Genomic DNA, 25,108 nt, shown 5'->3' with positions numbered 1-25,108 from the left:
GTATGATGCCATCCATGCAGCTTCCCTCCCCTCAGCACACGGCCTTGTTGCGAAGACAATGAATGCGCAACATGAATGCCAGGCAGATAACTCCTGGTGGAGTAAGCTTGACGGGTCCAGCCAGACAGAAATGCGGAACCCGATGCAGCTGGACATCGAATGAAGATTGCGACGCTGATAGTTGAGGGGCAGGTGGCATTTGGTGCCAACTCAGCAGGCTCTGTGCTGCTGTTGGTTGCTCCTCTTCTCCCTACACACCCAGTTCATTTGCTTCTCCCTGAAAAAGAAGACTCAGTATACGTACGGTTTGTGCTCTGATATCGATAATGGCCGCCCAAGACAACAAACAGGTCCATCGCGCCTGGTGGAAGGAATGCTCCGTCTACCAGATCTGGCCGGCGTCATACAAGGACTCCAACCACGATGGCGTCGGTGATATTCCGGGCATCGTGTCCAAGCTAGACTACATCAAGAAGCTCGGGGTCGATATCATCTGGCTGTCGCCGTCCTACAAGTCGCCGCAGGTTGATATGGGCTACGACATTTCGGATTATTACAGCATTCACCCTCCATACGGCACGGTGGAAGACGTCGAGCGCCTGATACAAGGGAGCCACGAGAGAGGGATGAAGCTGCTCATGGATCTGGTGGTCAATCACACTAGTGACCAGCACGAGTGGTTCAAGCAATCACGGAGCTCGAAGGATAATGAGTATCGCAACTGGTATGTCTGGAAACCGCCCAGATATGACGAGCAAGGGAATAGACATCCACCGAACAACTGGGTGTCACATTTTCAAGGTTTGCATCAGATGTTCAAACATAAATCCAATGAATGTGCTGATATCTACTATAGGCAGCGCATGGGAATGGGACGAATTGACTGGCGAATACTACTTGCATCTCTATGCCGTGGAACAGCCGGATCTCAACTGGGAGCATCCTCCAGTACGCAAGGCCGTGCATGATATCATGCGGTTTTGGCTTGACAAGGGGTGCGACGGATTCCGCATGGACGTCATCAACTTCATTAGCAAGCATCAGGACTTTCCCGACGCACCCGTCAAAGATCCGAACTCGCCTTGGCAATGGGGGAACCTCTACTATGCCAACGGGCCACGATTGCACGAGTACTTGCAAGGACTGGGACAGATCCTCAAGGAATACGATGCATTCAGCGTGGGCGAGATGCCGTTCGTCACAGACACCGAGGAGGTGCTCAAGGCGGTGCGCTATGACCGCAACGAGATCAACATGATTTTTCAATTCGCGCATGTGGATATCGACCACGGCGAGTTTGACAAGTTTGCCGAGGGCAATTGGAAACTCACGGACCTGAAGCGTCTGTTCAACGAGTGGCAGACATTCATGTACGACAACGACGGCTGGAATGCGCTGTATTGGGAAAACCACGACCAGCCACGGTCGATTGATAGGTATACGCATGCGAAGCCGGAGGACTCCACGATTGCCGGGAAATCGCTGGCTACGTGCCTGGCGTTGATGGCTGGTACGCCGTTTGTTTACCAGGGCCAGGAGCTGGGGATGCGCAATGTACCAATTGAGTGGCCCATAGAGGAGTACCAGGACATTGACTGCCTGAACCATTGGAAGCAGTACGTATATTACCTTGCCCGTCCCATCTCACCAACGTACAAAATTCCTAACGCCGCGGTGTCTGTAGACATCTAGCTGCCGAGCCCGACAACACCGAAGCGCTGAACGAGTATCGTCGGCAATACCAGAAGAAATCCAGAGACAACGGGCGCACTCCCGTCCAGTGGACGTCCGGACCCAACGCCGGCTTCACTGACGACGCCGCGGTCAAGCCATGGATGAGCGTCAACCCGAACTACAAAGCAATCAATGCCGAGGCGCAGGTGTCCGATCCCACGTCGGTATTCAACTACTGGCGCTCGGTGCTGGACGTGCGCAAAAAGCACCTGGACATATTCGTGTACGGCAATTTTGCCATGGTCGACCAGACCAGTGAGCAGGTGTGGGCGTACACGCGGCAGTTCGAGGGCCAGCAGGCGCTGGTGCTCTGCAACTTTACGGCCCAGACGGTCAAGTGGGATCCGGCGGCGAACGGCGTCGGCCAGGCACAGGAGGTGTTGCTGAACAACTATGGCGCCAGCGAGCAATACACGAACGAGACGTGGCTGCTGCGGCCGTACGAGGCGGTGGTGGTGCTGCTGGTGGACGCACGCAGGACTGAGAAGTGACTTTGTCTGTAGACACTGTAGATGCTCCGGAGAATTAAGTATTCCGCTCCGTTCATTCTTCCTTCATCCTTCATCCCTCTGTATCCATAATCCACTCGCCGAGCCAGCGGGATAATTTTCGCCGGCAACGATCGTCGAGCCGATCGATATACACACGATCCTATATGACGTCGGCCCAAAAGACCTGAAACACGCTGGACTCCATCGCGAGCCGTCCCTTTTATGGGGCGCGCGCGTATCCCTGCGCTGCCATACGCCGGACACACAGTGAAACTTGACGGCGTGCGCGTAGGCGAGCAAATTCAATTCCACAAATGCCGCAGTGCGTGCGCTGGAATGAGGAAGATCGCCTGCGTAGGAGCATGCGTAATGGTGATCGTCAATTGTTCGTGCGGACTTTTATTACGGAGATCAGGAGAGAGGATAGTCAATCACATTGTAACTAGCCAACTAACTATTCGATGTGGTTATATCATATCATATCATATAAGACAATATAATATTATTAAATATATTCGGCATCGTCTTGGTTGGCCTGCTTCCGTCATCCTGAATCCTCCATCCTTGGAACCGTTAATTCCTCCTCTCTGTCGGCCGCTCCTTGAATTCCTCCTTCCATTCCTTATTGCCCATATTAATCAATAACTGACTATACTGCCATTCTCTCCCTCTTTTGCTTTTTTTTTCTGATTTTCTTTTCTTTTTTTTTTTCCCTTGTTATTCGATATACGTTAATGCCACCATCATCCAGCCGCCGTCTCATGCTCGCACCACCCACGCTCGCCGCCGTCTCTTGCTCCTGCCGCCACCTCACGACGACGACGACGACGACGACCCCATGCTGCCCCTTCGCCGCAAATCGCGTCGATGGATCACAGTCGTTGCGCCGCTCATAGGATTCGTGGTGTTGCTGCAGTTTCTCCGAGGGCCACAGTGGTTTCTCATCGCCCGGTCGGCCAGCAATTATAACAACCTGGACCCGCGACGAGAGGCCCAGGCTCCTTTGTCGTTGCAACAGCAGCAGCAGCAGCAGCAGCGAGAACGCCAACGACAACGCAAAGAGCACTTTGCCTGTCCGCCCTTGCCCGGAATCGAAGATGTGCTGGTCGTGCTCAAAACGGGTGTCACCGAGGCGCTCGACAAGGTGCCCGTGCACGCCCAGACGACATTTCGCTGCGTGCCGAATTATGTGGTGTTCTCCGACTACTCGGAGGAGATCGACGGCATACAGCTGCACGATGTGCTGCAGAATGTGCGGCGTGATGTGAGACTGACCGTGGACGACTTTGACCTGTACAACCGCTTGAGAGTGAGCGGACGCGAAGGACTGAAAGACGCCGACGCCACCGAGGAGGAGAACGGGGTGTTTGGCATGCCCAATAATCCCGGCTGGAAGCTGGACAAGTGGAAGTTCTTGCCGATGATCGATGAGGCTCTCAAAGCGAAGCCGGATGCGAAGTGGTTTGTGTTTATGGAGGCTGATACGCATATCGTCTGGCCGAACCTGGTGGCCTGGCTGGACCGGCTGGATCCGGACGAGCCTCTTTATTTGGGCACCGAGACGCAGATAGGCGATGTCCTGTTTGCGCATGGGGGCTCTGGGTTTATTATTTCGCGGACGGCGATGCACATGGTGTCTGCGCAGCGTGCAAGAAATGTCACCGAGTACGATATGTATACCGACATGGAGTGGGCGGGGGATATGGTGTTAGGCAAGGCATTGAAAGATGCAGGAGTTGACTTGACCTTCACCTGGCCACTGCTTCAGAACGCGCGGTTGGGCGAGATTGAGCCGCTGACGAATACCTTTTACCGTCAGCCATGGTGTTACCCTGTGGTCGCGTATCACCATCTTACCCCCGCGGATGTGGAAGACATGTGGCGCTTCGACCAGGATTGGTTTATCAAGGTATGCCAGTTGCGACCATGCCGTGTCAATTTTTTTTTTTTTTAAAAAATAGAAGAAACTACGAGAACTGACATGAAAGCCCCCCCAGAAAAAACACAACCTCCTGCTCCACGCCGACGTCTTCCACGAACGCATTCTCCCGCAGCTGAAACCCGGCATTCAGCAAGACTGGGACAATCTGTCGGGCGATCTGGTAGAGGACGTCCTAGTCGAGAACATCAATGACTGCCGACGCATATGCGAGGCAGACGGATTATGCCGACAGTACAGTTTCCGCTGGGGCGAAGACCCTGATAGCTACTACGACGACGAAACAGGCGCAAGCCAAGCGGCCATGAGGCCGGAATGTCGCACTTTTGAATCGCCGCGTCTCGGCGTGCCTCGCGAAGGAACTCAGTCTGGTTGGATGATGACGAGGATTGAGGTGACGGCGAGGGCGAGGGGGGAGTGTGAGGTTGCTGAATGGGAGTAACCTTTCTTTATTTTCTTCGCATTGATTGATTTAATAATAGAATTTTCTTTCTTACTGCGGTGGGTGACTTTTTTGTGTGAAGGCGTTGAGGAGCTTCAACATAAGGCATAGCTATGGCGTTTTTCTTTATGGATGGTGTTAAGACTACCGGATACGAGAATTAATTGGTTTGATTTCACTATCTTTGCATCTCCTTATAAACTATAGAGTATAGAAGAAGAAAAAAAATTATTTCACCAACTCAATCCTCTTCGTATGCAACTGCACCAGCTTCGGGATTATCATGCACTCAATTTCAAGATCGGTATCAAGATCTTGTCCGGCCTGCTCTTCCTCTTTCTCTTCTTTCTGCTTGTTTCTGCTTCCCTCGGCAAGCCCAATCTGATTCTGCTCGCCGGATATAGACTTGCTCCTCTTGGACTTGGGCACGCGTATCCAGCGCTCATGCGGCGGCTCAGGCGTGACAAAGACGACTTCCCACTTGCGCGTCGAGAGCAGGTTCCCAATCACGAGGTGATGCGCGTACCGCTGCAGAGAGGCGCGCGCCTTGTACACGAGCAGGTTCGGGTCTGTCTCTAGCTTGAACGAGACGATCATGCTGCCCTCTGGCGCCCAGCCGTCGACCAGCCGGTGCAGGAACTTGGGGACTGGGTCGAGGTCGACAATGAGTTTCTTAGACTTGTTTGGTTGCTGCTGCTGTTCTTCCGACTCGTTGTAGCCGGTGTACACGTCGTCGTCTTGGATGGGTTGGTCATGTTTCTTGGCTATGTCCGACGGGATTTCAGAGGACTGGATCTTGTGCTCGGCCATTCGGTCGCGCGGAATGAAGAAATCGCTCACGGCCGCCGCGAGATAGAACAATGCATTCGCGCCTAGGGGCTTCATCAGGTTCGCCATCGCGCGCAACTCGAATATGTACTCCGTCACCGTGGTGAAGGGGAGCACAAGCAGTAGGTTATTCTGCTTCGCGTAGCGGTATTTCCGCAGCACGTCGCGCATGGCGTGCTGGTATTCGCTGCGCACGACGATGGAGGAGGTCGTGGCATCTTCGTCCATAAAGTCGAGGAAGCAGTTGGTCGAGTGGCTGTAGTGTCTGGAGTAGGGCAGCAGCGAGAACTGCCGGTGCAGGAAGATGACTGCATAGCCGTTTTCGAGGAATTGCTCCGCGGAGGCGGCGCCTCGAGTGCCAGCCGAGAAGTTGTCGATGAATCGGACTGTTTGGTTTTCGAGCTGTGCGTCTGGTCAGCAAGCGGTTTGTTTATGTTTACGCTTGAGGGGAGAGAGAGAGAGGAGAGGCGCACCGGAACTGTGGTCCCCCCGCTCGTCACTAGGACCACTCTCCGCTTGTGCTCGAGCTGGAGCTCGATGAACGCGCGGGCGAGCGCTTCATGTCGTGGCAGCGCTTTGGGCGGTGGATAGTTGCTGAAGTAGTTTGATTCCATCTCCATGTTGAGCTTCACGATGGATCCGATCGATGACGGTCCAAGTCCGGTCGGTGCGGGGTATCTCCGGCGTCCACAACTCGGTGTTTCTATGCAAAAGGCAGATGGACAATGGACGACGGGGGGGGGGGAAATGAGGAAGAAGGAATGAAGAACGAAGAATAATCGATAATTATTTGTGGCCTGAGTAGGCGGCAGTGATCAGATGTACGATGTAGATAGCAGACCCCAAGCCCAAGCTTTACGAAAGGTTACATACGTGCAGAATGCTAGTTTACATCACAAATACCGGCTGCGAAGAGCCTGGCTGATCGTGCTCATTCGGCTTGCCACCCCTCCGTGCTGCATGTTGCTCATGAGCGCCTCTTCCAGCGCAGACTGTGTGACGCTGGCATCTACAAAGCGTATTAGAAAGGGAGGCAGGCCAATGGAATGAATGCTACGTACCGTCCAAATCGCTAAAACTACTGCCCATGCTCGGCGTCTCTTCGCTGCTTTGATTCGCAGATCCATGTCGTCGCGAACTCTCCCGGGACAGGCTCGCAACTCGGCGTGGACTGAGTGGCTCTGGTGGCCGTTGAGGTCCGGCCCGCGGACTGGCTATAGCAACCCCGGAACTCGCAGAGCTATCGAGGCTGACCAACTCGCGTCGATGTGAAGGAGTGTAGCCTGTTATCCGTCTGCGCGATGTTTCAGGGACATCATCTTGTTGACGAAGCGTAGAGTTCATTCGTTGAGCGTCAGACTCGATTTCCCGTGGTAGAGGGAGGAACGCAGGTGAGTCGTCATCGTCATCGTCCGCCTCGCCCCTTAAGCTTGGCTTGTGCATTGAAAACTTGCCAAATCGACGCACTCCGCCCGGCATTGCTCGACTTGTCAACATATTATCGTCGTCGTCGTCGTCGTCGTCATTATCCAAGGAAGAGTCAGACTCCGAGTCCGAGTTAGGTGATAACGACGGGCTTTTCTCAGCTGCTTTGGGCGGTTTCTGTAGGATAGCCAAGCTCGGTCTTTCCCGTCGTGGCAGCGCTCGGCCGGCCAATGTGTTCGTTTCCGTCGTTTCAACTGCTTGGGTAACGGTTGTTGCAGAACTTGTTCGAACGGGGCCTGTTCAAGTTGTCAGCGGATGTTCATGAAGCTTCGTGTTGACCTTAATCAATTACCCTTGACTCTGGGCACTGTAGTCGAGGAATTGCTCTCTGTGCGTGACGGTTGGGTTTCTTTTTGAATAGCCGACAATCTCGGCGGCACACGAGATCCTGCGATCAGTGTTCAGCATCTCTATTCTTACTCAAACACCAACGACTGCGAGACTAACCGCCACTGCCCGCTCTCCTCATAGTTTGTCCGCCCAACGCACCACTTCCGGACACAGAACCCAGCCCTGGCGCTGGTGGAGGGAACTGCGATTGTGTGTTGCCTACTTTGCGCATCTGTGCTCGAACCTGGGATAGCTGTCGATCGTAAAGCCAGGCGGCTTGCTGGAGGAGGAACGAGAGGGTGACATTAAAATCGTCGGCGCTAAATAACTGTCAATGAGAGAACGAATAACAATAAACAAGCCGTGGATGATCATACATCGCTTTCCCTGTTTGGTGACCACATGATGTATATTAGCAGCAATCCATTTCTATTGCATGTCTGGCAAGCGTACAGTCTATGTCGTCGCCCTTGGATGGCCGCGAAAGAATTCCCCACAGTGCACGATCCTTGACGGCATCCCAGTTGGCCTGCAACAAGTCAGCAGAAAAGCAGACAAGAGTGATTGATGGCGTAGCAACTGACTGGCGGAGGATCGATGAAGTCCCCCCGGGGAAAGGGCAGCCGCACGAAGACTGTGTAAGCCAGGGGCATGCTGTGCAGGCTTCAGCTGTCCTTGATAAAACTCGAGGAAGACTCGATCATATAAAGATTCAACGCGGCAATATTGGAAGAGTAGCCAAGTAGGTCAAGACTGCAGCTGACAGTCGATAGGCGGATTAGATAAGCTATCAGCTGGCCCATAGCTTCGCCGCTACGCCGAATACAGCATGGCGCGAGCTGCCGAATGGGGATAAGAAGTAGGGCTAGGGTTAGGGCTTGTCTTCCGGCCCCCTAAATTCTATTCTAACTCCAGTTCTGATTCTGACCGCCGCGCATGCCTGGAAAGTATGCAATGCTGAATGACTGAATTATCGGACAATCAGAGTTTCATGGTGTGCCAGTCTAGTGCTGATTGCCGGCCCAACGCACGTTGGCGCTAGAAGCTGTGTGGAACTGATGGCGATCACTCATATTTTGGAGCCCTTTTTGCATATGACTCAACTACCCTGGACAACCTTGGGAAGAGGGGCTGTGTCTCTTTGTCCTACCTTGATGTGCGTTGCTTACTTGATCTTCGTAGCAGTGAGTTAACTACCTATAAAATAAGCATAAATCCTGCTCCGAAAGTACCTAGGTAGTCAGTCGTCTTCTCCAGGAAAAAAAATACCACACCCCTTACTTACATAGTCGACTGGACACAACATGTCTTCGTCGCCAAGCCGGATCGCCGAGCTGGCATCCGCCGTAGCCCAACATACGCAGCGCATCGATGCCTATCTCGCTGAGAAGGGCCTGCCATATCCCTCGTTCGAGGCCGACGGGCCTGCAGACTTGGGCCTGCCCCCGGACCTTGAGCTGTCTCGGACCTTAGTGCTGCAGGCAAGCCAGGAGCTCAACGATCTATTGCAGGGACCGCGAGACTTGCTCTTCAACCACCATGTATGCAAGGCTCCTCCCAAGATGAACTCTCGATCATTAATGAGAACCACCAGCACAACTCCCTTGTATACCTGAAAGCAATTTCGCGCTTCGACCTTGCCAACAAAGTGCCCCTCGATGGAGAAATCCCCTTTGCCGATCTGGCTGCCTCGGCCGGCATCGACTCCGCTGCGCTCACCACCATTCTCCGCTTTGCAATCGCCCAGCGGATTTTCAGAGAACCTCGCCCGGGGGTGATTGCCCACTCGTCGGCTTCCAGGCAAATCGCAGAAGACACACGGGTGGCCAGCTGGGTGGGAGCCAATGTAGACGACATGTGGCCCGCGGCCGAAAGAGTAGTCGATGCTCTGCAGAAATGGCCGCTTGCCTCGGAGCCGAATCAGACTGTATGCAATGGACTCTAGAAGCAAAACCAAAAAAGAAAAAAAAAAAAAAAAAGATAATGAGACTCGCTCACATAGAATATATCTTTATACAGGGCTTCGCACTTGCCAACGGAACAGAAGACTCGTTCTACGCGGAACTAGAGAAAAACCCCGATCGAGCACGCCGCTTCGGCGGCGCAATGAGCTTCTTCACCACGGGCGATGGATATTCGCTGCGCCATCTGGCCGACGGATATCCCTGGGCCAGCATCCTCTCGTCATCCGACGGAAAAGGCACCGTTGTCGACCTCGGCGGCTCGCATGGCGACGCAGCATTTGCGATCGCGCGAAGTTACCCTAATCTCAGTCTCATCGTGCAGGAACTGCCGCAGGTAGTTGCCAACTCCACGGAGGAGGAAGGGCTGAACGTGAAGTTTATGGTGCACGACTTCTTCGAAGAGCAGCCCGTGCAGGGCGCCGATGCGTATCTGTTCCGCTGGACACTGCACAATTGGCCGGATAAGTACTGCGTGAAGGCGCTGAGGGCGCTGGTTCCGGCTCTGAAGACTGGGGCGCGCGTGCTTGTGATGGACTTTGTGATGCCGCCGCCGGGAGTGCTGCCGAATGATTTGGAGCGGAAATTGAGGTAAGACTTTGCTTCTTTCTGATGCTCTGCAGAGCATATGTGCACAAACTGCGTGCAACTTAACTGATCGGTGACAGGGCTATGGATCTTACAATGTTGGAGATTGGCAATGCGAGGGAGCGCGACGCCGAGGGATGGACTAGTCTATTCAACCAGGCTGATCCACGATTTGTCTTTAAACGCGTGATACAGCCCGAGGGCTCTCGGCTTGCCATTCTTGAAATAACTTGGGAGGGCTGACGGGATCAGTCTACGAAGGTATACGCAATGTACGAATCAAGATACGAAACCAGCAGATCATCTAGATGTTTTACAAGCAATAGTATATATACTACTTTGAAGATAGATCTGATAAGGTAGACTTGTTTTGTTTTTGTTCGGTCTACAAGCAAGGTATTGTCATCAAGCATAAAACCGCAATATAAAAGAAACCGCATCCCAGCTCATTCCAACTTCATCGTCTAGCCATACCGCCTATGGCCTTCGAGAGTCTGCGTCTAGTTACGCCACTGGTAGGCAAAGGCATCGTCGGTGTCGTTCTCTTGAGGAGCTGAGGCATCCACTTCGGTGGAAGCGCCTATTTTGAATACGATTAGTACCGATTTTTAGGGAAATTGGCTGAAAGCCAAGAGCGAGAGAGAGAGAGGGTCTTACTGTCTTCAGGGACAGGAGCAGCACTTGCGTACATAGCGCAGAATGCGAGGACTGAGAGGAGCAAAGTGGAGTAACGCATGTTGGGGATGTACGAGGTATGTACGTATAAAACGTAGCAGAGGATTGAAATTGAGTTGTAGTAGAGAAGATCTTAGAGTCTTGGATGGATTTTTGATTGTTGGCAGGATTGGATTCAGCGCTGGATATAGAAGGATCTTATGTAGGGCATTCTCCTTTCTTATTACCACCACAACTAGTTACTACGACGTAGCACAAGCTACGGTGGGACTTACTACATCTCTTGACTGCGCCGTATTTAATTTAATTCACGCGAGTAAGTTAGATTGAAGAGAATCTGAGCTGAGCAGGAACCAAGGCCAATGAAGGCATAGATATGGCGACACGTTTGGAGCCAATGCTGCCACTATCTAGGCGCTGGCTGACGAAGACTGCATTTTCACGGCAGGAATCCAAGAGAATACAACCTGGTTGTATCCACGCTGATCAGCGATAAGTAAAACTATCTGCAAGGTTTTGCACAGTTTTTGGGGGCCGTTGTGCTATATTCTGACTGATTGGCAAGCCCAATTGATCCTATTGGGTCTGCAAAGCTTGTTGGAGATTGCGTGCCGGCCGGAGCATGGGATTCCAGTTATTTGACTTGTCTTTTGGGTTGGCATTAATTATTTGAGCAGTGAAGAAGTGTTTCTGTTTCTGTCGCTTCTCATACTGTCGCTGCTCGCCGCTTTAGGGCTTGCGGGATCATTACGACCTTTACGAGTCAAAGTAGTTAGTTTACTTTCGATCTCACCGTCTGTCGATTTTGGTTGGTGCTTTTTTTTTTTTTTTTTTGTTTTGTTTTTGGCAGATCCAATACATTCCAGAGTACTCAGTTCAGTTATCTCTCTCTCTTACCTTTTTCCGTCTTACATGCAACATGGCCGACTCCAAGACGTACTCTCGCCTGCCGTCCTCTGAAGACGGCGACGGCGAGCTCCAGTCGCAGCCCCCGCCAGTCTCGCATAGGCAAAGAGCCATTCGCTATGTCATTATTGTATTCCTCGTAGCAAGCACGCTTGCACTGGGATATGCGGTGGGCTACCACTTCGGCTCTGGCACCGGGCCTGCGTCCGATGGCAATCCGTTCGGTATATATGACCCAACAACTCGGAATTACGAACGAACGACATCTAAACTGACCTGATTTGACAGCTGCCGTGGGCGACGTACATTACTATATGAAGTTCAACGGCTCCTTTGCGCAGCGCTCAAATGCGATCAGCGACGGGCTCTGGGATTCGCTGTTTCCGGAAAAGAAAGGCTTCATCCAACACCCGGAGTTTGCACCGGACGTCGCTGGGATCGCCGTGTTTCACGAACTACACTGTCTGGTACGTCTGACCAAGATTCTACTGGTAAGACCCAAGACTGATAAGAAGGGTGTTATCGATATAGGACATCCTCAGATCCGCCTTTTTCGCCTCCGTGGACGGCAAATTGGAGGAAATGGGCGCCCAGAGCCAGGAAATGAACCATCGCACCAGCTTGCATCATATTCGCCATTGCTTCGAGTATCTGCGCCAGTCGCTCATTTGTCTGGCTGACTCGAATCTCGAGGCGATGAACTACACGACCCAGGGAGTTTCCGGGTGGCAGACGGAGCGGACGTGCAGAGACTATGACGGCTTGGTGGCATGGGCTAATGAATGGGGGATTGCGAGGGAGGATGCGTTGCGCAACCATAACTGGGATAATAGTACCCATCCTTTATGATGTGTTGGCATTTTGCTACTTATATATATGTACATAAATCGTCGCAATCATTATCAGCTCAATGAGGCTCCTTTTTAAGCGTGATATGCTCTGGCCCAACCTCCTCAGGACTCGGAATAGCTCCTGGCTGAAAGATGTCTACAGCACGCTCGCGAGCCCAGGAAATCAACGCATCAAAGTCAACGCATTGGTGAGAACCCCAGCTGCGAGCCGTCACCGAGGTGCCTGCGGAGATGTAAGTATACGTTCCGAGCGAGACGTCGCCTCTGCACATGATGCCCTGTCGCAATGTCTCGATGCAATGGTCTAGGATAGTCAGCAGTCAATCTGGTATCAAAAAGAATGGTATAAGCGTATACGTGCCTACGTGTCGCTTGAGTTCGTTCCGGGCAAGTCCTTGCACGTCATCAAAGTATGCATCCTTGTAAATCCACTGGCGGACTTTTTTCTATTGTACTTGTTAATTTGGCCAATTTTCCTTTTTTTTTTTCTTAAAAAAAGAAAAGAACAACTCACCAGACAGTGCAGTTCGTGCGTCATAAAGAGCTCCGAGGCATATCCCGAGCCGTCGGCCAAGGGCAAAGACGTGACATTGTAATAGTCCAAGTCCTCCTTTGCGACTCGAATAGTAGTGTCTGGCAATTCTTAGCAGAGCCCCAATAGTTCCATCAGGATAACTGAACAAACCCTCAAGCAGATCATGCCACGCCTTGTCGAGCTCTGGACTCGGATCTCCCGCAAACGGAGTATCGGCCACCGTCAAGGAAAACACCCGGCTGTCTCTGCGAAAAGCAGAGGATTCCGCGAGAGCTGGTAATGTGTCAGGCTATGTTCTCTTTCTTTCCAACAGCATCTGTGACATACATGGGAAAAGCTCCGGCCGCAGTTGGTGGACTTCCGCCTCTAATTCTCTGAACCGAATCCATAGCCTGGTGTATAAGCCAAGCAGAATGATGTATCCTAGTGCTCCAAGGATGTATAATAAAAGCCGATTACTTCTGGACGAGCGAACATTTTTCTCCTGAAAAGACTCGAGCTCGTCGTCTTCGGACGAGCGTGCGTAGAGAGGCTCGGCTTCCTCTGCACCCATCTTCCGGCCGGTTTTCTCTGGTAAAATCATTGCTCGATGAGTATGTATGAAGGTTCGTACGCGCGTAGTGACAGATAATGTACCTTGATAGCGTGGTTAAAGCGGCGAGTTACTAATTTAGGGCTGCACACGCCAGGCTGGGGTCTGCCAACAAGCTAAAAGCTAATGCCATGGCGCGAGTTACATTCTAGACAGCAGTCTGTCGTGGGGGCCATGCATGCACACACAATATTATTGGATTCATCAATCATGTCCTGCATCGTATAATCACTCCAGTGCCACATTCGCGGAGCGCCAATGCCAATCAACTCCGCTAGGGATGCCAACTGACCAGCGGCCCCTATCGAGCTGCAAGTCAGTGGCCCCTAGTCTGGAGCTATCGGTGACTATCAAGGACCAGCCCACGAATGTGGTGAAGAAGCGAGCGCCCTCTGTTCATTTTTCTTTGTTCTCGAGACAATTTATTTGTCCTCACCCTCGTTGCATGGTGCTCACTAGCCTTCTTTTCCCTTGGTTGCTCCGTACCTAGGCATTTCTGTGGTCAAAAAAAAAAAAAAAGAAACCAACCCTGGTCCTGTCTCGGAGCGCCCTGCGGCGCTGCACAATGCACAATGGCCTGGTCGCCGGCCAAGTTCAGCGCGCTGGCCGTAGTGTTTCTGCTCCTGGCCGTGGTGTCGGTGGTTCTGAGATTCTGGGCGCGGAGGAACTCGAGGGCTCGATTCGGCGCCGACGATGTCTTGATTATTCCGGCCACAGTGAGCAGCCAAGTGCACTGTGCTATCAATGCAATGGCTAACCACTACCCCTGCAGCTATGTGTCGTCGGCATTGCTGCTACCATGATCCTGGGTTAGTCAAAAACTAGACCCTGCTGTACCGTTCTATTCTATCGCCGTAGCCATGCTAACCTAGCTAAACCATTCAGGCACGCAAATCGGGATGATGGCGCAGCACCAGACGAACGAATATGCCCCCGATGGACAACCCATATACACAAAGGCGTTGGCCAATTATGAAAAGGTAACTATATATATATACATAAAATTCGCAGTTACGGAGGATTAAACTAACCCTCCCAGTGCAACTACGTCCTGCAGCTGCTCCCATTGGCCTCGCTCGGACTAAGCAAGACCTCAGTCCTCATCTTCTACCGCCGCATGTTCTTTATGTACCACCGCTTCTTGATTTTCAACACTGTCATGATGGTGATCGTGGCCTGCTGGGCAATCTCCTTCTTCTTTGGCACTCTGTTCCAATGCAGAGACCCGCGGACTCTGTGGACGACCTTTGAAAACGCGCGCACAGGCTGCATCGACACGATCCAGTTCTACTATGCGGTTTCCATCAGCGGGTTTATCACCGACTTGATGATTCTAATCTCGCCTCTGCCCATTATCTACAAGATGAACCTGCCGCTAAAGAACCGCATTGCCGTGGCCGGTGTGCTTCTGCTTGGTGCCGTGTATGTAATTTGCAGATGCAGAATTCTGAAGGAGTCACGCTAACAGCGAGCAGTGTTTGCGGCGCTGGAATAGGAAGATTCATCACTTTTATCTATATTGGACGCCACATTGAGACTAATATCGGTGATGTTACATGTAACTCTCCCTACCTATCTCCCGTGTGAAAGTACCTTACAAAATGACTGACGATATATCAACAGACTTCACCACCCCCGTCTTTGCATGGACGATGATTGAGAGCTCTCTCGCCGTAGTCGGCGCCAATCTCCCGCTGCTGCGCTCACTCCTTCTCAGGAATACCTACTCATCAGCGCTGGGTTCCTGGGCGCAGTTCCGGCTGCTAAGGTCGAAACGCTCGACAATCAATGACAGTCTTAACCCTGGCCCTTCCGTGCAGCTTACGGACCAAAGTAAATCCAGCCAGGATGAGATAGCGAGGAAAGAAAGTGAGCAGGGCGAAAGGTCTATGGTCTCGGACAGAAATATATATCCTACGACAACAATATCTCATGTATGAAACGGCGTTTTCTTGATACCATGTTTACTAATTTATGGGTGGTTGGATGATATTAACGACTTATGAATAATATTTTGTGCCGATAAACGTGCAAATTCTGTTGGTTCATCCGATCCTGAGGAAGACGGTTATAAATCAGCAACCAGGTATATAAAGTACGTCGCAAGCCATTGTAAGAGGTCAAAGTTGATTCACCATCGCCTTTCTCATTCCTTGTAATTTCGAGTTACGGGAATCCCGGTTCCCCGCAAAGTCTATATCTGTTGCCAATGACCTTGGAACCTTATATAAATGATTAGGTTTAAGCTACATGGATGATACCTATCAGTCTCCTTGAAGCATACTACGGAGATAGTTTCTCTCGAGTTACAATTCTCCCACACAACCCTGACGAGAAAGAACATTAGAAACCTCTCATGTACGTGTTCCTGTGAGCTGAAAAGACTGAAAAAAGAAAGAAAAAGAAAAATTTTTATCATTTGCCAAGCGTCGTTGTTGGTACATATTAGATAACAAGAAAAAAGTCTGCAATATATTTAAGTTTCCAACATTTACTAAGTACGGAGTAAAAAAGTAAGTAACTAACTTCTTAATTAATAATTTCTATACGCATTTATATTAAAATTTAATATTATTCGATACCTTTTTCTCTCGTTTTAATTGTTCGTAACTTACGGATTGGGAATAGTCCGCTTCCCGAAGTAGCCGAAGCGGACTTGTGGAGTGAACCGCTTCTCTTTAAGTATCTGTCCATGGATGGATCAAAGTCAATTAATTTTAATTATCCCACGCTGCACCCAATAGCATCCTCTACCTGCATCGAGGCTGGGTCAGATTATCCAAAAACCATGTCAACCGTCATGCTGCCATCAGTCGAAGCCCGCGCACAGTCGCTGACCGAGGAACTATTCCAATATCTCACGGTCCAGGGAAGCCGAAGCTATGGCGAGGCACGCGTCACCCAACTTGAGCATGCCCTGCAGGCTGCGCAACTGGCTCGCGAAGCCGGAGCTGACGACGATGCAGTCGTGGCTGCGCTGCTGCACGACATTGGGCAATTCATCCCAATGTACGAACACATGCCAGCGTTGATTGCCCCCAACGGATCACGCGTTGGGCGAGGAAGTCACGATGTTTTTGGAGAGAAATACCTGAGGGAACTGGGCTTCAATGATAAGATTTGCCAGCTTGTCGGCGCACATGTTATGGCAAAGCGTTACCTGACGGCAGTTGACAAGGACTATTATGACAAATTAACAGAAATCAGCAAAAACTCCCTCAGGCTCCAGGTGGGTGCGGCGAGCTGTATTTCTGCGTGAAATCCATCCATGCTTATATGTTATGGCATGTTCAGGGCGGTGTTTTTACTGAGGAGGAAGTGAAATTCCACCAGAAGGACCCTCTTCTAGAACAAAAATTGGCACTACGGAGATTCGACGACTTGGCAAAGGTTCCCGGAAAGGTTACGGAACCACTGTCTCAGTACAAGCCTTTGGTTGTAAAGACTTTGATTGGTCTGTACAGTCGCTGTTGCATTCAAAAGACTGCGAGAAACAAACTAACAAGAACGTAGATTCACTGTCACGAGCAGCTTTGCCACATCAGTCGGACGTGTCTTCCGCTTCTGGCTAAATATCCATTCCGTGGCGAAAGAGCCAAGGCGCTGTGGGTTGGTTCCTGAGATGATATTGTTATTCTATCTCTATGGGCCGTTGGCAGCTTTGTATAAATTTTCACATCCACAGCACTGGCGCACCCAGAACAGAACGCTTAATGGGTATCCGTCCGTCGTATGGGTTAGGTGGTGTCAAATCAGGTGCTGCAAGATCTGACCCATTCAAGCGCTTGCTATGTGCCGTACCATGCTATAGGAGAAGACGATAAGTGATGGCGAAGCTGAAAAAAAAAAGAATACAAAAAAAAATCCAATGTCACCATGGCGCAGGGCTCGGCCAACAGAATCCTCCTTCCTACTTGCGAATTTTGCGTCAAATATAGCCTAATAACTAAAAGCGTGATTTGCCTCTATCATGTCAACATCAGGCAACCTATAGACAAGCGTATCTTTACATGAGAGATAACGAAGAGCCTCTTATCGAACCCGCGTGGCTTGCTATAAATTGCGGGCATACTTGGCACAGAGCAGGATCAGACTTTCGCCAAGATAGCCAAGGGCTTGGGTTACTTTGGGTGATTGTTCCAGAAAAGTGAGCTTCCTACCTGGGTAAACGCGATTTAGACGCCCAGCTCTGTTATCAGTCGCAGACCTTGAGTAAGAGATACTATATAATGCACCGGCTCAGGGCGTGTCATCGTCGTCGCCCTCCTCATCCATCCATCGGTCAAGATGTCGAGCCCTGCGAACCTGGCCCTCGACGGCGGGGATCCGCGTATGGATGAGAAGAACACTATTGATTTTGCTATCAATAATGACCACGAGCCGGTGCAGCCCGGAAATGGCTTCTCTATCGAGGCGGCTCAGGTGCACAACGACCCGGACATTCTGTTCGAGGAATACCTTCACTATGCGGAGATCACCCGGGCTGAAGAGCGTGCGTACGAGGGCACTCAAATCCAACGAAAGGAGCCCTTTTCACTCGGTGGACTTATCAAGAGTCGGTTCTCCAAGGGTCACCAGCACGATGTGAACGCCACTGTGGAAGGAAACCAAATCGTGACCACGCACACTGATTGGTAAGACAACCCCCATTGCTTTTCATCTTGGTAATTCAAATGCTAATGTTCGTCGTGCGTAGGTCTACCGTGACTGATGTAGAATGGAGACAAGCCTCTCGTGCCGCTAGGACTGCGTCCTGGGGCTCTATCTTCTTCTTGATCACGACAGATATTCTTGGTCCCTCTGGCGCTCCGTGAGTCTCCCAAGCTTTCATCAAGTGTGTTTCACAATCTAACGAGTGCTTTTCAGATGGGCTTTCTCCAACACCGGCTATGGGCCCGGCGTTGCTCTGTATACTACTTTTGGTTTCATGGCTTCGGTATCTGGATGGTATGTCTGGGGAGTTTACATGCACAGTAAGTAGTACTTCACTTCAAGCGAAACTTCTCAACCCCCCCTATTTCCATCTGAGAAAAGAAAGAATTTATAGTAACAATGTGACCTATAGTGGACTCTGATCGTCACCCTCTCCGCGATTTTGGCCAAGCATTTTTCCGTGTCTTTGGCCCAGCCATGCGCCACTTCATCAACGTTCTGCAGACTCTCCAGATGATCATGCTGGTGTCTGTGCTTATTCTCAGTGAAGGAGGCAAAATCTCCCAAATTTCCATTGGCAAAGACGGGGAAAATGGCAACGGTCTATGCTTCATTATCTGCCTTCTCATCATCGCCATCCTGGGCATGGTACTAGGACAGATCCGCACTCTCCAGCGCTTTGGATGGCTTGCCAACTTTTCCGTCTTGACCACCGTCCTCGTCTCCTTCCTAGCTATTGGTGTTGCTGCCACATCCGAACCAAACTACGCGGCTATGTTCAGCTCCTTTGGCGCGTCGACATCCGTTCCCTTTGGTGCAGTCAACTTCCCCAACGGCACTGTCGCGAGCCATATCCCTATCAAGGTATTTGCTGGTACACCTCCATATGGATACGCTTCTGGTGGTGTGGGCTTCCTAGGCTCTTTCCAGGGTATCAATAATATCATCTACGCCTACGGCGGAGCCATGCTCTTTTTCAATCTTCTTGCCGAGATGCGCAACCCATGGGACTTCTGGAAGGGAATGCTTGTTGCAGACATCTTCATCTACCTCGTCTACATGTTCTTTGGTATCTTCCAGTACTCTTACCAGGGCCAATACACATTCAGTTCGGCCATTCAGAGCATTACCCCTTTCAGCTACCGAACCGCTGGCAACATTTTATCCATCATTGGTAAGTCGTGGCACAGTCATTACCACCATCAAACGTTATCTAGTTGAAACTAATGCTGTGAAACAGGTGGACTGATTGCTGCTGCCTTGTACGGTAACATTGGTATCAAAGTCATCTACAACAACGTGCTTATGGAGCTTCTCCGTAAGTCCACTTCCTATTACCCCTTTTGATTCTTAATGTCACACAAAAATTCTAACCAGTATTTGACACCAGACTTCCCTGCTTTAACCACTAAGAGTGGCAAGATCATATGGGTGTTCATAGTGCCCGTGTACTGGGCTCTCGCCTACATCATCGCCTCAGCCGTCCCGAACATTGGAGATATCTCGAGTTTAGTTGGAGCCTTCTGTATTGGTAACTTCACCTACACCTTCCCGGCACTGCTGAAGTTGGGTTTCGACATCAAGAAGAATGCCATGCTCCCCGAAGAACACTTTGACCCCGTCACGAAGAAGTACACCCGTCTGGACGGTGGTTACAAGAGATGGTGGAGAGGCTTCAAGAAGTCTTTCTGGATGTCCTCATTTAATATCGTGTACTTCTTGGGTGCTCTCGTGGTGTGTGGTCTTGGTTGCTACGCTGCTATTGAGGCGCTGATTAGTGCTTTTGGTGATGGTGGAAGCACCGCAACTAATTTCAGTTGTACATCTCCATTTGCGGGATAAACCTTTGGGGGTTGGGTGCTACTACCAATGCATTGGGGAGAGGCAAAGGAGTTGTAAGTATGTCGGCCGGAGGCTGTTTAATCTCAAGAATCGTATGTACGCTGATAATATACATTTATTAATGACCATTCAGTGTAATAGATAATAGCTATATCATAGTAGTATCAATAATCACGGAATTATACACACTGTGGGCCCCTCGAAACTAGAGGCGAAAGTAGAGACACAAGAGTCAACGCCATATCAAGTCCCTGATACAGCTTCGCTGCATATTCACCGGACTGCCCACTGTCTAATACAGAAGTCCAAGTAGAAAGAATATCCGCTCTTCCTGTTGATTTCTGCCATTTCGCGGAATGCTTCGGCGTCCCCTGGAGTGAGGTTGATACCGGGTATCCATGCACCTATAAAGGTGGGATGACATGGGTCTGGCAGAGGAATTGCAGGAGTCTTATCGAACACATAGAAGGAGGATGCTGCCTGGGCTTGGAGCGGAAGCATCTTGTCGTCGGATAGATGTGGGAGTGGCGTGTTGATTTGGATGCCCATGAGCTGCTGGACGGTGGACTCGGAAGAATCGAGCAGGTCGGTAAGTGATGTACCGTCACTCGGGTCGTTGTCCGGATCGTCTGATAAAATAGCATTGAAGATCAAACTATTAAGAGAAGAAAAACTTGTATGAAGAGGGATATAGAATAGATTCTAACTTACAAGCCCCCCCGTAACGCAGTCGGAACAAGCTCGACAATCGGTTCTGCCGGAAAGAATACAAGTCGGTCGTTGGATTCGATTCAAATATTCAATTCTGAAGTCACTACTTGGTTCTTTTCGATATGCATTGGCTTGACAAATGTCGGCGGTCCGCTACTGAGACCGCTTCTTGTATCTTCGCCGTTCAACAAGGTGTAACCCCGCGTTCTCATCGGTATACCAAGCCAGGGCGATCAATAAACTGGCGAATAGCCATATTGCTTCGATGAGCAAGTGCAGGTCAATTTTGTGCCTGTGGTGGTATGACGGTCAAATCGAAGCTTTTGGTTCTCGGGATTCCAACAACTATCAGTTTCCGCACGCGTTTGTTACTTGCGTGAGTGTGATACTTGTACACAGTGTAGGATCCATGTTGCCAATATATTCCCCGGAGTATGTGGTCACCGCAATGCCCGCAAGATTGTTTCATCTTGGGACATAACGGTGTGCCCGAAGTTTGTGATTCGGCATTTTCTCTTCGCAAAGCGTACATTGACAACGTGACAACACCAGAGGGATCTGGGCACACTTCCAAATCAAGTGAAGCGTACAATGATGGAAGGTGAATCGAGGGAGCAATATCCACAAGCTCAAAATGACTGCATGGAGCTGCTCATATTGATGATGACTGAAGTAGACAAAATTGGCCTGCCGTGGCGTGTACAAGATGTGCGGTGCGGTACCCAAAGGGGCACTTTAATGTAGTTCTCATGTGATATAATTTCTCTCAACGGTAATCTGATTCCCCTGTAATATCTTGATGCCGTCGCACTCCAGAAGCATTTCCGTGACATGTTGAACAGACTGGGGCTTTTCGTAGAGTCTGACGTAGATCCGCCGTCCAGATCAATGTACTTTTCCTTTTTGAAATGAGATAGCAATAGGATATCTGGTAAAGCGTAGATATTATTGTCTAGATTCCGCTATTATCCTCCATGCGTACAAGGCAGCGCTCTAGCACCATGCCAATTCGAGCACCTGCCGTACCAAAATGAGCTACCAACGGGCATATTCTGTATGGTTGAAGACTCATGTTCACCCTGTGGATCAGGAAGCCCTACGACTGGGGACTCAGGCTCATTTCAAGAATCGGAAACCCATATACTTGATGTCTCGGGCTCATTCTGTGAATCGGGAACCTGTATGTTTTGATCTGCGTCGCTAGGCTAATTCCTAGCAATGCCATTAACCAACTCCGATGTGTTCATGCTCTGTCTATCACAAACCTCGGTGTCTGATCTGAGCTGGTCTTCTGATACTTCGTAGCATGCGTAAGAAAACGCACGCGTAAATGCTGACTGGTACTGCCTCTAGACCAACTCGGTTCGGAATTCGCTTTCTTCTGGAAGCCTCGATAATTGTATTATGTTGTCGATGCTTTACTGTAGTCATATGCTCAGAAATTTGTCGAAGCAAATCCGATGACAAGCCTACATATGGCCACCAATAACCGGAATAGTGCAGGTCTGTGTATATGGAATCGTCCTTGACCCAAGCAGATCTTTTGCAGAATGTATCGAATGGGTTTGTCTTAGGTCGGGAACGTTTTTCGCTAATGAAACTTGATAAGATGGAAAGCGTATGCCTGCGGGTGCTTCTGCTTCTGATGCTTGGGCTAGAAGCTCTTGTGATGGCATATTGGAGCCTGAGACGAAGTCAGTCTCAATCGTTTGGGTAAACGCCGAAGGGCTCCTGGTGTTTCCGTATCTTTCGGTTCCAGGGGCAACCTGATTCATATTTGAGATTTTTGGTTCATACTTGCAAAAGATAGGTACAACGATGTATTTTGCAAAGCGTCGAAAACCGGTCTGCTCATCACCACAAAGGTACTGTTCATAGTGAAGAACTCCATTTGTCTAGACACCCAAGTTTCCTCTAGCAAAAACCGCACTTTGAGGCCCAGCTCATACTTTCTCGCAGTCCTCCTGAATTCTTTGGTTAGCGGTGTTGCTACAATGGATGTCCGTCTCATTCATACCGTTGAACGGACTTCGTGTCATTCAACCAGAGCCGTGATCTTATTCTGTGCAAAGCGTCCGCTCGGTATCATCATATTCTTCAATGAGAGCAACGTCTCTCTCCGTTCAAGTTTGGAAGACGGCTGATTGTCACCCAGCAACCAGCTCGCCATTTCATGAGGAGCCTGTTATCTATCTCAATCGATATCTTGGGATATGTCTGTCGTTGCATGGCCGTCAACTTTGTCGATAATTGAGACAATGACTCATTAGTCCATTCGTTTCACTCGTCCTTATCACCGAGCCCAAGCCGCACTGCAGCTGGCTCCTGTAGAGCATCATCGGTTTTTTGCAGGACCATTGTCAGGTGCGACCGGTGCCGCCCTTCTCCGTCCTCATACCAAGGAATTCTGCTGAGCGGTTCGAGTTGCGGCGCATCTTTTTATCAAGGTTACGGACAGCAATGGCCAAGGTTCGTTTGGCAGCGGTATGGGCGTATCTTTGCCATGTGCTCTGATATGTACACGGGCCAACTTTCGAATTGCTGGTAGAGCATTTGCTGGGCTTCGATGATGAGTAACAAGCTGAGAATTTTCCCCAATATGATGGACCATCCATAGTATATTTCTGATTGACTTGGTTAGTATCGTCGGCCATCATCTAAACACTGTGACTTCTCAAGGAAAGGCTTACCTCATCCTCAAATCCTATTCCATTCTATTCCCACCCTCCTTCCCTTCACTTTTCTTGTTTTCGCTTTTGTTTGATTCTCGTATGGATTTGAGACCATCCAGCTGACCAACATCAAATATTGAGAAAACAACTAGGACAAAAGACCTTCAGAGATCTCGTGTACGACATCTGTGGCTTACACAAGTCTCAAAGTCGTGGGTTGGTGGAACGACCAAGTAGAACGCCACAGGGACTATTAGCTCGATATAAATTGAGCTTAGTAGTTAAAGCATTATCTTCATTGCTTCGAGATGCCCGTGGACTCTTCCGTTGACGCAGAGAAAGTTGGGGTGAGTGCCACAAGCATTGTCGGTCGTGCTCGAAGTGGATTGTCTTCGACAATAAGTTTGGAGGATAGTCTTCAACATCGTCATACGTGTTCATATGTATCAAGTCAATATGCTCCAGGTTCCGCATTTTGCAACAAAAAGCGGTTGTCAGATTTCGAACTCTGAGGTCACAATCTTCCATTCGAAAGTGAGTGTCGTGTTGTGTCTGTTGTAGTTGCCCAAGATCGTGGTACCAGAACCGGTTCCGGTCCCGGCTCTGATACTATATTTTGCACATTGCACTGTCAACATCACTCATACTGTACAATCAATTCCATGTGACCAGCTTGCAGTAAGCTCAAGATTCGAGAAGAATGATGCTCCTTTGTAGCGATGCCCGGCGTACACCGATCACAGAGTTATTGCATGCGTAGGGCAACTCTGCGTTCTGCGAAAAGATGTTGGCTTTTTGGCCGAAGACAACTAAGCGCATGGATGTGGCAAGTTCTGAAGAGCGAACGCGGTTGTAGACTGGTAGTCATTGGTGGGACACCAAAATCGAATATAAAAGCATCGTATGTTTTGACGAATGGCAGTGTTCTTGAATAGCTCAGGGTGACTAATGTTGAGTGGCTCAAGTGATAACTCTGCCTCTTTGCTGATATTGAGATTTGTAAATCTCAAGCCCTATTGCTCGTCTTCCAGTTAGGATTCTGCCCACCTCCCTCCCGAGAAACCTGATTAGGAAGACGAGAAAGAACAGATATAACGTCCTCTGTGGCTTTGAATGTATCCATGAGTGTTGCACTCTAAAATACATCTGGCAGTGATGATGTCTTGGTGTGGACGAGATGGCGGTACGTTGTAGTTCCTAATTATCAGTCACGCCTGGGGTAACCCGCATGATCTTCGGCTAGTTGCTGATGCGGCGTTGAAATGCAATGCGGTTCATGTAATGAACCGGGCATTCTTTGGCGAATCTACCCAGCTGCTGAGCCTTGTCATTATGAGGTAGAATTTTGGCATTGAGTGACTGAGAGAAGATACCGGGCTGCGTCACCCAGGCATCGATCTCAACATTGGTCCGGTTGGCTCCAGTGACTTCTTTTTCGTGGTGGTGTTTTTGTTTGATTTTCTCCGCTTCTTGGTAGGCACCCTGGATATCGCGTTTTTTCCACCGGTCACGCCGAGGTGCATTTTGGCTCTCACTTGTGGAGCTGAAGCGAGGACTTGGTAGTTTGGTAAACACGAGAGAAATATCGACCAAAACTATCAAATGAAAACTTCACGATCGGACAGTGTTGTAGGGTGTGCCTCTGTCTCGGAGGTTTTAGAACTTGGTCAATGTTAGTATATTGAAAAGTGGTCTTCTGGTAGAGAGAATTCCCTTACCTTGCAACCCCTAACCATCCAAAGTACTTTTGGGACTCATCTATCGAGGCCTTTTGCTGGGCCTCTATAGTCGAGCTGTCAAGTACGTTTACAGAAATGTCTTCTGGCTACGAGGACACCGAAGTAAGCCAGAAAGCCAGAGAACGGATTTGATA

The 25,108-nt window shown here is 50.0% G+C and overlaps 11 protein-coding genes across 11 annotated transcripts, besides 1 other annotated feature; 6 read left to right on the top strand and 5 right to left on the bottom strand.

The window, feature by feature from the left end:
- Positions 1-326: 326 nt before the first annotated feature.
- On the top strand, positions 327-4,606 carry UA08_01857 (hypothetical protein; the record flags this gene model as incomplete). The annotated part of the gene is made up of 6 exons (XM_020261567.1): positions 327-801; positions 857-1,616; positions 1,685-2,173; positions 2,408-2,579; positions 2,977-4,134; positions 4,214-4,606. 6 exons carry the CDS (start codon positions 327-329, stop codon positions 4,604-4,606), a joined length of 3,447 nt encoding a protein of 1,148 aa, XP_020122898.1.
- A 228-nt stretch (positions 4,607-4,834) lies between these two features.
- On the bottom strand, positions 4,835-6,054 carry UA08_01856 (hypothetical protein; the record flags this gene model as incomplete). The annotated part of the gene is made up of 2 exons (XM_020261566.1): positions 4,835-5,836; positions 5,908-6,054. The coding sequence occupies 2 exons, from the start codon at positions 6,052-6,054 to the stop codon at positions 4,835-4,837; spliced, it is 1,149 nt and encodes a 382-aa protein (XP_020122899.1).
- Positions 6,055-6,327: 273 nt separating this feature from the next.
- On the bottom strand, positions 6,328-7,902 carry UA08_01855 (hypothetical protein; the record flags this gene model as incomplete). The annotated part of the gene is made up of 7 exons (XM_020261565.1): positions 6,328-6,443; positions 6,496-7,155; positions 7,212-7,307; positions 7,367-7,569; positions 7,627-7,636; positions 7,703-7,778; positions 7,834-7,902. The coding sequence occupies 7 exons, from the start codon at positions 7,900-7,902 to the stop codon at positions 6,328-6,330; spliced, it is 1,230 nt and encodes a 409-aa protein (XP_020122896.1).
- Positions 6,924-6,960: a repeat region (Identified by RepeatMasker using a combination of RepBase library and repeat library created with RepeatScout).
- Positions 7,903-8,553: 651 nt separating the features above from the next.
- On the top strand, positions 8,554-10,041 carry UA08_01854 (hypothetical protein; the record flags this gene model as incomplete). The annotated part of the gene is made up of 4 exons (XM_020261564.1): positions 8,554-8,790; positions 8,844-9,176; positions 9,269-9,801; positions 9,879-10,041. 4 exons carry the CDS (start codon positions 8,554-8,556, stop codon positions 10,039-10,041), a joined length of 1,266 nt encoding a protein of 421 aa, XP_020122897.1.
- Positions 10,042-10,298: 257 nt separating this feature from the next.
- Positions 10,299-10,534, bottom strand: UA08_01853 (hypothetical protein; the record flags this gene model as incomplete). The annotated part of the gene is made up of 2 exons (XM_020261563.1): positions 10,299-10,378; positions 10,456-10,534. The coding sequence occupies 2 exons, from the start codon at positions 10,532-10,534 to the stop codon at positions 10,299-10,301; spliced, it is 159 nt and encodes a 52-aa protein (XP_020123018.1).
- An 858-nt stretch (positions 10,535-11,392) lies between these two features.
- On the top strand, positions 11,393-12,228 carry UA08_01852 (hypothetical protein; the record flags this gene model as incomplete). Its single annotated transcript, XM_020261562.1, has 3 exons — positions 11,393-11,603; positions 11,668-11,846; positions 11,911-12,228. 3 exons carry the CDS (start codon positions 11,393-11,395, stop codon positions 12,226-12,228), a joined length of 708 nt encoding a protein of 235 aa, XP_020123019.1.
- A 58-nt stretch (positions 12,229-12,286) lies between these two features.
- On the bottom strand, positions 12,287-13,348 carry UA08_01851 (hypothetical protein; the record flags this gene model as incomplete). Its single annotated transcript, XM_020261561.1, has 5 exons — positions 12,287-12,508; positions 12,596-12,676; positions 12,745-12,863; positions 12,916-13,038; positions 13,093-13,348. The coding sequence occupies 5 exons, from the start codon at positions 13,346-13,348 to the stop codon at positions 12,287-12,289; spliced, it is 801 nt and encodes a 266-aa protein (XP_020122892.1).
- Positions 13,349-13,929: 581 nt separating this feature from the next.
- Positions 13,930-15,297, top strand: UA08_01850 (hypothetical protein; the record flags this gene model as incomplete). The annotated part of the gene is made up of 5 exons (XM_020261560.1): positions 13,930-14,073; positions 14,130-14,166; positions 14,243-14,337; positions 14,397-14,757; positions 14,981-15,297. The coding sequence occupies 5 exons, from the start codon at positions 13,930-13,932 to the stop codon at positions 15,295-15,297; spliced, it is 954 nt and encodes a 317-aa protein (XP_020122893.1).
- An 848-nt stretch (positions 15,298-16,145) lies between these two features.
- UA08_01849 (hypothetical protein) lies at positions 16,146-16,929 on the top strand (the record flags this gene model as incomplete). The annotated part of the gene is made up of 3 exons (XM_020261559.1): positions 16,146-16,586; positions 16,652-16,811; positions 16,871-16,929. The coding sequence occupies 3 exons, from the start codon at positions 16,146-16,148 to the stop codon at positions 16,927-16,929; spliced, it is 660 nt and encodes a 219-aa protein (XP_020122912.1).
- Positions 16,930-17,644: 715 nt separating this feature from the next.
- Positions 17,645-19,852, top strand: UA08_01848 (hypothetical protein; the record flags this gene model as incomplete). Its single annotated transcript, XM_020261557.1, has 6 exons — positions 17,645-17,991; positions 18,054-18,167; positions 18,224-18,330; positions 18,423-19,184; positions 19,251-19,328; positions 19,401-19,852. 6 exons carry the CDS (start codon positions 17,645-17,647, stop codon positions 19,850-19,852), a joined length of 1,860 nt encoding a protein of 619 aa, XP_020122911.1.
- A 273-nt stretch (positions 19,853-20,125) lies between these two features.
- On the bottom strand, positions 20,126-20,819 carry UA08_01847 (hypothetical protein; the record flags this gene model as incomplete). The annotated part of the gene is made up of 3 exons (XM_020261556.1): positions 20,126-20,481; positions 20,564-20,606; positions 20,784-20,819. 3 exons carry the CDS (start codon positions 20,817-20,819, stop codon positions 20,126-20,128), a joined length of 435 nt encoding a protein of 144 aa, XP_020122909.1.
- Positions 20,820-25,108: the final 4,289 nt, after the last annotated feature.

Source organism: Talaromyces atroroseus (assembly GCF_001907595.1).
Source record: "Talaromyces atroroseus strain IBT 11181 chromosome Unknown scaffold_1, whole genome shotgun sequence".
Classification (NCBI taxonomy): Eukaryota; Fungi; Ascomycota; class Eurotiomycetes; order Eurotiales; family Trichocomaceae; genus Talaromyces; species Talaromyces atroroseus.
The sequence above is the reverse complement of the archived record's forward strand: the minus strand, read 5'-3'. Positions and strand labels throughout refer to the sequence as shown.